This window comes from Myotis davidii, unplaced genomic scaffold (genome assembly GCF_000327345.1).
Source record: "Myotis davidii unplaced genomic scaffold, ASM32734v1 scaffold93, whole genome shotgun sequence".
In the NCBI taxonomy this organism is placed as follows: domain Eukaryota; kingdom Metazoa; phylum Chordata; class Mammalia; order Chiroptera; family Vespertilionidae; genus Myotis; species Myotis davidii.
The window spans coordinates 1559234-1572716 of NW_006292095.1; the positions used below are offsets into that span (position 1 = coordinate 1559234).

General features: G+C 42.3%; 1 protein-coding gene across 7 annotated transcripts in view; it reads left to right on the plus strand.

The window, feature by feature from the left end:
• SLC20A2 (solute carrier family 20 (phosphate transporter), member 2) overlaps window positions 1-13483 on the plus strand; it is a 93060-nt gene that overhangs the window by 70539 nt on the left and 9038 nt on the right. For all 7 annotated transcript variants that reach the window (XM_006765519.2, XM_006765518.2, XM_015565186.1 and 4 more), the window contains 4 exons: window positions 1580-1696; window positions 3849-4052; window positions 5086-5677; window positions 12555-12740. In XM_006765519.2, coding sequence (XP_006765582.1) covers window positions 1580-1696; window positions 3849-4052; window positions 5086-5677; window positions 12555-12740 — 1099 coding nt within the window. The remainder of the gene's footprint in view (window positions 1-1579; window positions 1697-3848; window positions 4053-5085; window positions 5678-12554; window positions 12741-13483) is intronic.

A 13483-nucleotide genomic window follows, 5' to 3' on the forward strand; every position in this document is an offset into this window, starting at 1 on the left:
AGAGAGAGAGAAACATCAGTGATGAGAGAGAATCATGATCCGCTGCCTCCTGCACACCCTCCACTGGGGATCGAGCCCCCAACCCGGACACGTGCCTTGACCGGGAATCGAACCATGACCTCCTGGTTCATAGGTCAATACTCAACCACTGAGCCATGCTGGCCGAGCAAAGGGCAATATTTTGAGTAGTTCACTTCTCTAACACTTTGTAAAAACTCTTAACAATTTTCAAAAGTGCATGTTTATTATATATTTTCAAATTTAACAGTACGAATGTATATGTAGTAAGAATTAAAAGCCCCCTCCAATTTCGCATCTCTCTCCAGTAGTAACCATTGTGTTTTCTAGAACTTTTGCTATACATTCACACATATGGTAGGAATAAATGTGGGATTGTTATCTTTTTTAAAAAAATATATTTCTTTATTGTTTTTCAGAGAGGAAGGGAGAAGGAGAGAGAGATAGAAACATCAATGATGAGAGAGAATCATTGATCGGCTGCCTCTGCACATCCCTACTGGGGATCGAGCCCCCAACCCAGGCATGTGCCCTTGGCCGAATCGAACCTGGGACCCATCGGTCTGCAGGCTGATGCTCTATCCACTGAGCCAAGCCAGCTAGGGCTGTTAATCTTTTTTAAACATAAATTGGATCATGCTGTGCATACTGCTACCCACCCAGCCTTTCTTAGTTTACTAGACCCTGGGCCTCTTTCCTTATCAGTACGTATAGATCCACCTCGTTTTTATGATTTAAGACTATAACTATTTCACATTTCTCTAAGGATACATATATTAGTTGTCTCACAAATTCTTGCTATTACAAGTAATGCTATTGTAGGTATTCTTGTATGCCCATCATGTATCCCTATGTAAGCACATGTTTAACATCCAGGAAAACAGGATGTTCCTAAACCATGTGCACCCTACCCTTTTGTTTGCTGAGGTAATTGCACCTTAGTGCATTATCACATTTCTAATGAAAAGTTTTTCTAATGTAATTCCATGAGTTGATACTGCAAAGAAGAGTTAAATTTGAAGGCCAAGATCCTTTGAAAACTTGTATTCCTAAGCTGATTTTTAAAGAGATTCATGTATGTAGTCAGAGTGACATGTCCGTTTAAAGCAGGGTGGCTGACCCACGAGAAGCCAGAGAGGCAGGCAGGCAGCGGCTCTGTGCGCGTCCAGACCTCAGCCTCTCCCACCCAGAGGGGCTGATGATAGGGCATGAGGTGGTGGACTCCTTTCTTAACCACATACATGTCCACTTGGGAATTTAGATATTGAGATAAGCTGTAAATGATTCTATTGCCAACTTAATATGCCGCTGGTGCCAATTCGGTAAAATTTTAATAATTAGATGACTGACCAATTTAACCACATATTCACAAGGTGAAATGTGTCTTAAACACACAGCTTTCTGTCCTGAAAGGCATGGCACGTGTTTTTGGCTGTGTGTTTTGTTAGACGCAAAATCCAGGTGACTGGTGTTAGCTCAGGGGAATGGAAAGTATGTTGCTGTGAGGCTTGACCTTTCAGAAAGTAGCCACTGAGACCACTGCTGTCTTTTCTGTTCTCAGTGCTCGGCCTGGTCCTTCCCATCTGGGCGATAGCGCTCATCTCCTTTGGCGTAGCACTGTTGTTCGCCATTTTCGTGTGGTTCTTTGTGTGTCCATGGATGCGGAGGAAAATAGCAGGTAAGCGCTCTTTTATTTTTCTGATTTACATAAGTGCTGCCAAGTCCCGAGACTTAAGATGTGATGCACAGTTACCCGTACTAACAGGGAAGTGGAAGCATGGGTAACTCTAGAACACACACTGCGATACATGCCCAGGCCTGGTCTCCTGGTCCTGGCTCACAGCAAGGCCCTAGCTGCCTTGGATAACTGGAAGTGACCTATGCCAGGAAGCTCTACCAGCCTGATGAAGAACGTTAGTCATCTGGGAAGTGCAAGTTAATACCACACTAAGGCACCACTTCGCACCGCAAGTAGAAAGACTAGCAATATCAAGTGTTGGTGAAGAAGTGGAATAACTTTATTTATGGTGAAATGTAAAGTGGTGCAGCCACTTTGGAAATTAGTTTAGCAGTTTCCTATGAAGTAAAGTATACACTTAGCACATGACCCAGTAATCCCACTTCTGGGTGTTAGTCCAAGAGCAATGAAAATGTGTGTTCATGAAAATACTTGTACACAAATCATTTGGTTGTAATTGCCCCAAACTGGAAATAACCCAAATGCTCATTAACAGGTTAATAGATAACCAAATTGTGGTCTATTCATACATTAAAAGACTGCTGAGTAATACAGGAATGAACTGCCTACCACCGTGGGCACAATAGGACACACTTCACAGACCTTTCCCTGAGCAAAAGAAGCCAGATACAGAAGAGTCCATACTGTATGATTCTAGGGAAAATTAATCTATAAAAATTATTGGTTGCTGAAGCCAGTGCGGGGCTGCAGGAGACAGACTGCAAAGAGGCAGGAGGGAACTTCGGAGGGACATGAAAATGTACTGTCTTAATGCGGGGAGTGGTTATAGGGTATACTCCTATGTTGTCACGGGTCATCTACCTGAACATTCAAAATGTATGAATTCTACTGTATGTAAGTTCTACCTCAGTAAAACAGTTTTTAAAGAAAGAAGAATATGGCTTAGAAAGCTGCCGGAGTTGTTTTTCTGTGTTAATAATTTTTGTTTTAATTATTATAAACTGGAGGCCCAGTGCATGAATTCGTGCGTGGGTAGGGTCCCTTGGCCTAGACAGCGATCAGGGCCAGCTGGCCAGGCGGGTGGGGGAGAGGAAGTACGGTAGGTTGGCTATAGAAGTGCACTGACCACCAGGGGGCAGCTCTGCATTGAGCTCCTGTCCCTTGGTGATCAGTGCGTCGTCATAGCGACCAGTCATTCGGACTGGTCGTAAAGGTTATATAGGCTTATATATATATAGATATGCAAATATTCTCTCATTTAGATTATAAGCAGTTTGAGGCCAAGAGATCTATATGTACATTTCTTGTCCCCTGTAGTACGTAAGAGAAATTTAGTTTAAAAAAATCTATCTGTCTGACTAGGTAGATACAGAGACAGAGAGATGATAGGGAGAGAGACTACGTGTGAGTGTCTTCAGCAGAGAAACCGAGAACGTTTCCATTTCATTGCTGTAGGGGAGAGCTTAAACATTTGCTCAGGGAATTTTGCAAAATCATTACTTCAGTAGCACCACAGAACAGATTTAATTCAGAAGAGTGCTAGCGAGCTATAAAATAGCTTTTTAAAAATCTATTGTTTCTTTAGAAAATAAATGATTTTTCAAAGTAGGATCTTTCTGTTGTTGGGTTTTGGGGGGTTTTTTTTAGAAAAATGAATTTACTTGTTTCTTAAGATTTAGTGACCTGAAGAATTCTGAAACCAATAATTTATTGAACAGAAGAAAACCAAACAGACTATCACAATATCAGTGAAGACAAAAAGGATAAACATTTCAGTGATTCTGAGGTTAGTTTAAGAAAATAGAAGGTGAGCCCTAGATGGTTATAGAATTGCAGAATGCTATCCTGTCCAGGGACCCTGGGAATCAGATATGACCCTCTCTGTTTTGCTGGTTTTTTATGAGATAATTCAGGCCCTACACCCCCATCTTTTCCTCAGTAGCTGAATTTTCTGGCCTAAGTTTTCCAGACAATCAATTGAACTCTCCACTTCATTTTCTCTGTCTAGCTGTTACGTTTTTGTTTCATTTCCAAAGTAAGTATTGAGGTATAAAGGTTTCATTTTTTTATATTTATTTTTTAATAACAAGAATTCTTATAAAATTTTCAGCTATGACTGTACTTTCTTTAGGCAAATTACGAAAAGAAGGTGCTTTATCGCGGGTCTCTGATGAAAGCCTCAATAAAATTCAGGAAGCGGAATCCCCCGTATTTAAAGAGCTCCCTGGTGCCAAGGCCAATGACGACAGCACCATCCCTCTCACGGGGTCGGCTGGGGAGACGTCTGTGGCCCCAGAAGGCACATCCGTGGTCAACCACCCCCGGGTGGCTTATGGTAAGACCAGAGAAGGGCTCGGGTTCGCATGGTGGCGGCGAGCCATTCCTCAGGGTAAGCAGTGGGGCCTGCATGTGCGTCGCTAGGTTTCAGGGCACAGAAGTGTCCCCTGTTTTATGTTTTGAGAAAACCCAGAGACTCAAGAGGCCTCAGGAGACCGGCCTTCTGTCAGCAAGCAGAATTCCTCTCGTCTTGTGCTTTCCTTCCAGGAACTACTTGCAGCCCATCAGGCGCCAGGGCATGCTCAGCTATGTGTGCGTGTTTGGTGGTGCAGCTGCCTCACTGCCAGAGGCTGGCTCATCCAGCTTCGTCAGGGTGCCTCCCTCGTAAAGGCGCAGAGAGAAAGCCAGAATTGGAGCCAGGGCCGTCGTAGAATCACAGAAACCTTAGAAAACATCAAGCCTGTCCTGGCGTGTCCTTTTGTCCGTAAAGTTTGTAGACGACGGTGGGCGAGCACCAGCCTCCGCCCGGCCTGTCAGGGCAGCTTCCTACCTCCCTCCAGGTGGGGCCTGGCACCCGCTCCCCTAGGTGTGGCCTCAGACTTGGCCCCAGAGGAAGCAAATGCATGCTGCCCACAGACCTGACAGATACTGCCTTCGACAGTCACGTTGGCCTTTTCACGTGCACCTAGAATATCTGCCCGCAGGAAGCTGGGCTTTGCCCCGTATGTATGAAGTTTTCTGAAGTAAGTTCCTTACAGGGATTCTCCCTTTACCAGTTACTAGAAACCGGAAGGAATGCTGCAGTAATTTCTGGAAGACTCTTTTTAAGAGAAAAATAGTGTCATTTTAAAAATACCTTATTATTAGCTTTACCTTTTTGTCGTATGTTCACTAGTTTCCTTTTTTATTTTAACTATATTACATGTCCTTTATAGTCCATTTAGAAAATAAGGCATGTGGGAAAAAATTTACATCACCCGTAATCCAACCTTCCAGAGATGAGCATCATGAAGCAGTGGGGAGTATTTCCTCCCAGACAGGATTTCTGTCCATACGGCTAGAAAATAAGGCTTCTGTCTAATGCTTTTCAGGAAGGGCACTCTCCATGACTCACGGCTCCATAAAATCGCCCATCTCCAATGGCACATTCGGCTTCGACGGCCACACGAGGAGCGACGGCCACGTGTACCACACGGTCCACAAAGACTCGGGGCTCTACAAAGACTTGCTGCACAGAATCCACACAGACAGGGGCTCCGACGAGAAGCCCGCCCCGGAGAACAACTACAGGTTCCTGCGGCGGAACAACAGCTACACTTGCTACACGGCGGCCATCTGTGGGATGCCAGTGCACTCGACCTTCAGAGCTGCTGACCCGTTGCCTGCCCCCGAGGACAGTGAGAAGCTGGTGGGTGACACCGTGTCCTATTCTAAAAAGAGACTTCGCTACGACAGCTACTCCAGCTACTGCAATGCGGTCGCCGAGGCTGAGATAGAGGCAGAGGAGGGAGGTGTGGAGATGAAGCTGGCGTCTGAGCTGGCAGATCCTGCCCGGCCTCGAGAGGACCCTGTGGAAGAAGAAAAAGATGAGAAAGACACATCCGAGGTCCACCTCCTGTTCCACTTTCTGCAGGTCCTCACTGCCTGCTTTGGATCCTTTGCACATGGTGGCAATGACGTGAGGTAAGGATACTTGTTCATTCACCAAGTATGAATTGAGGGGCTGTGTGTGCCAGGCACTGTTCTGGGAGCCAGGATACAGCAGCAAACAGGAAACAAAAATCCCTGCCATTCCTAGTGGGGGTGGGCACACACAGTAATCAGGTAAATGAAGTAGCCCTTGTGATGTAATAGGCTAGACAGTGATGTTAAAGGGAAAAGTAAACTGGAAAGGAGATTGGAGCTGCTGGGGATTGCAGTGCTGGGTAGACTGCTCAGGTAAGGGCTCACTAAGTGAGATCTGAAAGGGTGAAGGGACCCAGCCATGTGAGCATCTGCAGGAAGAGCAGTTCAGGAAGAGGAACAGCAGGTGCAAAGGCCTGAGCTAGGAATATGCTTGGTGTATTCTAGTAAGAGCAAGGGGGAGCAAAGAGGGAGAGTGTAGGCTGTAAGGTTATCAGATCATGGAGTCCCAGAATATGTAGGAAATATGGAAGAATATGTAGAGAGACTCTACTTCTCTTTTTACTAGCTAGATAGCAAGTGACAAGTCACTTGATTTTCCCAAAGCCTCAGTATCCCAACCTGTAAAATGGAGCTAAAACAAGTACCAACTCTCATGGGGTTTTCAGGAGATGCTTTATATAATGTGCTTAGGACAGTGCTCTTCCCATAACCAGTATCTATGCATTGTCACTATTACTGTTATTTTAATTATTATGCAGGGCTAATGTTTCTATCCAAATCAGGAAAACATCCTATTCTTGCTTCTTTTTTAAAATTTAATCCTCACCTGAGGATATGGTTATTGATTTTAGAGAGGGAAGAAGGAAGGAGAGAGAAACATTGATGTGAGAGAGAAACACCGATTGGTTGCCTCCCTTACATGACCAGACGAGTGATTGAACCCACAACCTGGGTATGTGCCCTAACCAAGAATCAAATCCACAACTTTTCAGTGCACAGGACGATGCTCCAACCAACAGAGTCACCTGGCCAGGGCCTAATGTTACTTTTCGTTGTTGTTGTTAATCCTCACCCGAGGATATTTTTCCATTGACTCTTTTTTAATTTTTTTAGAGAGAGTGGAAGGGAAAGACAGAGAGAGAGAAACATCAGTGTTGTGAGAGATTGCCTCCTATGTGTGCCCAACCGGGGACAGGGATCGAGCCTGCAACTGAGGTACATGACCTTGACCAGAATCAAACCCAGGACCCTTCAGTTCACAAGGGTGCTCTAGCCACTGAGCTAAACCTGCTAGGGCTGTTGCATTTTTTCATTGCCCAGTCACACGACTCTCCGCTTTACAGCCATGGGTTTCTATTTACTGCCTATCCGTGTACAACTGCATTTCTGTTCTTTTTTAAAAAAGTTCCACCAGACAGGAGTCCTGGCCATCTTGTGTGCTGCAGTATCATACTGGTGCTGCCATGCTATTGTAATCGAGGCACCATGTTCTGTCTTGTCTTAATTTTTTGACTGCTTCTCCCTGGACCTCACCTACTTCATCCTCCTTATCAAGAATTGTTATTGGAGACCTGGTACTGGTGAAGTGTTATGAATTGGGTCCCTGTCCTTCAGCAGTTTAAACTCCAGTTATGGAGATAAGAAATACATACAAATGGGAAAGTAAAAAACCACCCCAAAACAGTATTTCAGGGCCAAAGGAAGAGTTGAAGCAGTAACTGCTACAGCTTACCAGAGGTTAGCGCCCTTGCTTACAATTTGGGGTTGGTTTTGAAGCTTTTGAGTAAGGGTGTGGTCTGATAAAAGCAGTGTCCTAGGAATAATACTGTACCAGTAACGAGGGGGCTTCTGTTTATTCACCAAAAGGTTATTAAGTTCATAGCAGGCCTCTGTGCTGAACCATGTATAACTGATTCTGATCCTTCTCCAAACAGCCCTTTGAGGTCATCAGTGATATTAATCAAAGACAGGGAATCAGAATCTCAGAAACGTGACATTTCTCGCCCAGGATAACACAGCTAGAGAGGAGCAGACTTGAGAGCTGTTCTTTGTGACTTGCAGCCACACTCTGTCTACAGAGGCTAGACTGGGATGGGAGGAGGAGATTGGAGCTACAGGAGTCCTTAAAAGCCTGTGTGTAGTTCCACATGTAAGGAACTTGGAAGTTGTCATACTATCCTAAAAACAAGTGAAAAACTGAACAGACTACAAAATCAACAACTCTTTTTGGATCTGGAAGAGAGAAGAGGACACAGGGCAAACCACTGCCCCCAGGATTGCAGATACAGTCAAATACACGGAGTCACGAGTGGACGCTGCTGTGGGAACCAGTGCCCGGTGGGAAAAGCTGAACTGTAAGATGAACCCTAGAGGCTCAGTGGAGACAAGGCTGAGACTTAAAGACTCCAGGGGGACCAGCCTAGTGGTAGAAACGATTGAAAAAAGAAGTATAACCAGTACACTAGCAAAGGAGAGAAAACAGAATCATATAAAATGCTCACTTAAGACAAAATGGAACAAAAAACAAGGGTAACAAATAGAAAAGAGTTAAGAGATATGATAGATATTAATCCAACTATGTAAAAATCACTTTGAATGCCAGTCATCTACATGTACCAGTTAAAAGACACAGATTATCAGACTGGGTCAAAAAACAAAACCCAACTATATTTTGTTTATAAGAAACCCACTTTAAATATAAAGACACGTTCAGGATAAAAGTAAATGGAAGGAGGAAAATATACCATGCTAGCACTACGAAAGCATAAGTAGCTAACTATATTAATTTCAGACAGAGCAGACATGAACAGATTCAGGAGGCAGAAAATCAGTAAGGACATAGTTAAACTCAATACCATTAGTCAACTCTGTATCATTTATATCTGTAGACTTGGACAGGTGAATTCACATTCTTCTAAGCTCACATGAAGCATTCAGCAAAATAGGCCACATTCTGGACCATAAAAAAACCTTGATACATTTAAAAGAATAGAACGAATAAATGTCTGCTCTCAGACCACAATGAAATTAAGCTAGAAGTCAATAACAGAAAGATAACTGGAAAATCCCCAAATATGTAAAGATGAAATAAAACACTTGTAAATAACACATGGCTCAAAGAAAAAACATCAAGAGAAATTTTTAAATACTTTAAACTAAATGAAAAAAAAACCATCAATATTTGTGGGATATGGTGAAACAGTGCTTAGAGGGAAATGTATAGCGTTGAATAAATATTGATTTTTTTGTTCTTTCCTAATATAATCTAAATATTCATCCTAGTAAACTTGAAAATAAAGAGCAAATCAAATCCAAAGAAGGAGAAAAATAATAAGAATTAGAACAGAAGTCAATGAAATTAAAATCAGAAAATCAGTGAAATGAAAACCTATTTTTTTTAAGAGATCAATAAAGTTGATAAGCTTTAGCCAGGCTAAATGAGAAAGAAAAAGAGAACACAAGTTACTAATATCAGAAATGAAACAAGAGACATCATTACAGATCCTATGGATATTAAAAAGATAAAGCAGTACTGTCAACAACTCCATGCCCACAAATTTGATGACTTAGATGAAATTGAACCAATTCCTTGAATGAAACCAGCTGCCAAAACTTATAGGAAATAGACCTATACCTATTAAAAAATCAAATCAATGATTAATCTTCAAAAACAGAAAGCACCGGGCCCAGATGGATTCACTGGAATTCTGCCAACATTTAAGAAAGAGTTTATACCAATTTCCTACAATCTTGTTCAGACAATAGAAGCAGAAGAAATACTTCCTAACTCATTGTATGAGGCCAACACTTGCCTGTTACCAACCAGACAAAGACATTACAAGAAAAGAAATTACAGACCAATATCTCTCATGCACATAGATGTAAAAATCCTCAACAAAGTATTAGGATAGTGAATCCAACAATGTATAAAAATAAGTATATACCATGACCAAGTGAAATTTATTTCAGGTTTTCAAGGCTGATTCAACATTAAAGTTTTAATTAATGTAATCCATCAAATTTTAAAAAAGAAAAATCACATGGTCATATGAATAGATCCAGAAAAAGCATTTAACAAAATCTACCACCTATTTTTAAGTTAAAAACAAAAACACATTCAGTAAACTAAGAATCGAGGGCAACTTCCTCAACTTGATAAAGAATATCCAAAAAAACCTCCAACTAATCTCATATTTAATGACGAGAAACTCAGCTTTCCCACTATGATCAGGAACAAGGCAAGGATGTCTCCTTTCATCACTGCTTTTCAACATTATACTGAAATTCTAGCTAATGTTATAGGACAGGAAAAGGAAATAAAAGGTATACTGATAGGGAAGGAAGAAATAAAACTGTCTTTGTTCACAGATGACATGATTGTCTATGTAGAAAATCTGAGTTAATAAAAACTTCAACTAATAAGCAACTATAGCAAGGTTGCAGGTTATGAAGTTAATATACAAAAATCTATCATTTTCACACATACCAACAGGTGGAATTTGAAATTTAAAACACAGTACTGCTTCTTTTTTTGGCCAGAATTGCCATCTTCCAGTAATTCACCAAAATGACTAACACAAAGGAAAGAGGAGAGGCACCCGCTATATGTTCTCTAGGCCTTTTAGAAAACGTGGAGTTGTTCCTTTGGCCACGCACATACACATACGTACGCATCTACAAGAGGGTGATATTGTAGTCATCAAGGGAATAGGCACTGCTCAAAAAGGCAAGCGCTGCAAAACCGGAGGAGTCTACAGTGTCACCCAGCATGCGGGGGCATTGTGTAAACACGTTGGGCAAGTTTCTTGCCAAGAGAATTAATGTACATTTTTAGCATATTAAGTGCTCTAGGAACCGAGATAGCTTCCTGAAACATATGAAGGAAAATGATCAGATAAAGAAGAAATCCAACGAGAGAGGCACCTGGATTCAACTGAATCACCAGCCTGCTCCGCCCAGGCCCAGAGAAGCTTACTTTGTGAGAATGGAAAAGAGCCTGAATTACTGAACCCATCCCCTCCGAATTCATGGTATAATAAGTGTAAAAACGGACCTCGGAAAAAGGAGACTTATGTAATACTTTAAACAATAAAGAATTTAAGTTAAAAGAAAAAAGGAATTAGAAAAACAAAGGACCTCAGTGTTGATAAAAATGTTTCTCTTAATTGAGTAGAAGTGTGGTATCCCCTCCCCCAAAAAATATTTAAAGAAAACTTTGTGTCCTTAAAAGAATAAATAAAAAATGAAACACAATACTATTTATATTAGCAACCCTAAAAATGAAACACTTAGACATAAATCTAATAAAATATGTAAAGATCTATATGTGGAAAAACCACAAAACTGATTAATGAAATCAAAAAAGAATTAAAGGAGAGATTTTTTTCATGTTCAAGGATAGGAAGACTCACTATTGTCAAGATGTCGAGTCCTCCCGTCTTGGGGATGTTGATAATGAGGGAGGCTATGTACACGGGGGGAGGGAGGACAGAGTTTATGTGGGAAATCTCTGCACCTTCCCTTCAGTTTTGTTAACCTTAAATTGCTCTAAAGGAATGAGGTCTAAGTTACAAGTTTTTTTTAAAAAAGAAGCTGTAGCATCTCTCCAAAAAGTCAGTGTGTGGCTGCCAAGGGCCTGAGTGATGATAGCAGGTTTAGGGGAAAGGACGGAGCACCTGCATGGGTCCCGAGCTCATGTCCCAGTCGGCCTCCTGCTCGTGACCTGACTTCAGTGCCGGTTTCTTCATCAGTAACATGGGAGTGACAATACCCAGTTTGCAGGTGGATGTGAGAGTTAGTGATTAGCCATGTGCGTGAGATCCCACAGTGTGGGACTCAAAACTGGTGGTTCATCTTAGTGGCAGAGCTGGCAGTAAAAATGAAAAGAAAGAGAAAAAGAACTTGATTTTTGTGTCCACTTCTTGTGATTGTTCAGTACTTGTAAAAAATTAATAAATCACATGCCCATTAAGATGGCTACTATAAAAAACACACCAGAAAATAACAAGTGTTGGCAAGAATGTGGAGAAACTTGGACTCTGGTGCAGTTAGTGGAATGTAAAATGGCGCAACCACTATGGAAAACAGCCTGGAGGTTCCTGGAAAAATTAAAAATAGAACTACCTTATGATCTAGCCATCTTGCTCTGATTTAATCAAAAGAAATGAGAGCAGGATCTCAGAGATATTTGTACCCCCATGTTCATTGCAACATTATTCACAACAGCCAAGAGGTGGAAGCAACACAGTCCATCAGTGGCTGAGTGGATGAAGAAGATGTGGTCTATGCATACAGTGCAGTATTCAGCCTTGAAAAGGAAGGACATTGTAACTCACGCTACAGTGTGGATGAATCTTAAGGACATCATGCTACATGAAATGAGTCAGTCTCAAAAGACAGACACGGTATAATTCCACTTACACAGGTACCTGGAGTAGTCAGATTCATAGAAACAGAAAGTAGAATGGTGGTTACCAGGGACTCGGAGCAAAGGGCAAAGTCGTTATTATTGTTTAATGACGATACAGTTTTAGGTTGCAGGATGCAAAAGTTCAGAAGATGTTTCACAAAAGTAAAATGGTGGTTAGCAGGGACTGGGAGCAAAGGGCAAAATCGTTATTATTGTTTAATGATGATACAGTTTTAGGCTGCAGGATGCAAAAGTTCAGAAGATGTTTCACAACAATGTGAATATATGTGACACTACTGAACTGTACACTTAAAAATTGCTAAAATGGCAAATTTTCTGTTAATTTTTTACCACAACAAAAAAATTGGGTAAATCACTTTGATCACCACTGGATTATACATAGGCAAGCCATAAGTACAGTAAGCAGGCTACCCCCAGACTGAGAGTCCTGGCATGTTGTGTACAGTGAGTGTCATTTGTCCGTACAATGTTTGTATAATTCATCTAGTTTTTCCTCTCTCCCAGCAATGCCATTGGTCCTCTGGTAGCTTTGTGGCTGATTTATGAACAAGGTGGAGTCCTGCAGGAAGCTCCTACTCCCATCTGGCTGCTGCTTTACGGAGGAATTGGAATTTGTACGGGGCTCTGGGTTTGGGGAAGAAGAGTGATCCAGACCATGGGGAAAGACCTCACTCCAATCACGCCATCCAGGTAAGCCCGGGGCAGGCCGCATCGCAGGGCTGGTCCTTTGAGGCCCAAGCAGAGTTGACATCCTCTTGTGCTGCTTTTATGCCCTGAACCCCTCAGCTCAGCCAGTCTGCTGGGGGTCTCAGTGGGCAGGGGCAGAGGGTAAGCAAACCCCACCTTTGCATGGCCTCCCTCATGCACTCTTGGGCCCCATCCGCCTGTGGCACTGAGATGAGGAAGAGAAAACGAGAGGGTGGGAAGACAGAAGGAAGGAGAGGCTGAAGTAGAGCAGGAGGGAAGAGAAACAGAACCCTCCCAGGAGCCCCCATTTTCTCGCACTGGTGGTCTCACCCAGCATGAGCTCCGGAGAGCAAGTGGGGAGGCCGGGGATGCAAACCACACCCATAGCCCAGGGCCTGCCTGTCCCCAAAAGTCTCCGCCACACCAGCTCCACCTAGTGGACAAGCAGCCCTCACCTGCCACCCTCCTGAGGTTACTTTGTGCTTCCTTCCCCTCACAACTCTGCCCTAGAGGTGGGGTCCGAGATTCGTGGTTTTCTCTGTAGTCCCGTTGTCCTTTTCACTCATCTTTACTAGATTAGGGAACGTTAGAAGGATACAACTAAAACTTGGAACTACCTATTGTAAGAAATCTTTTCCTTCTTGTGATGAATTTTAATGATTCTTCTATAAAATTGACTTCAAGAAAAATTAATCATCTGAGAAAAAATACACTTTTTTTGTAATAAGTACACATTTTTTAAATAT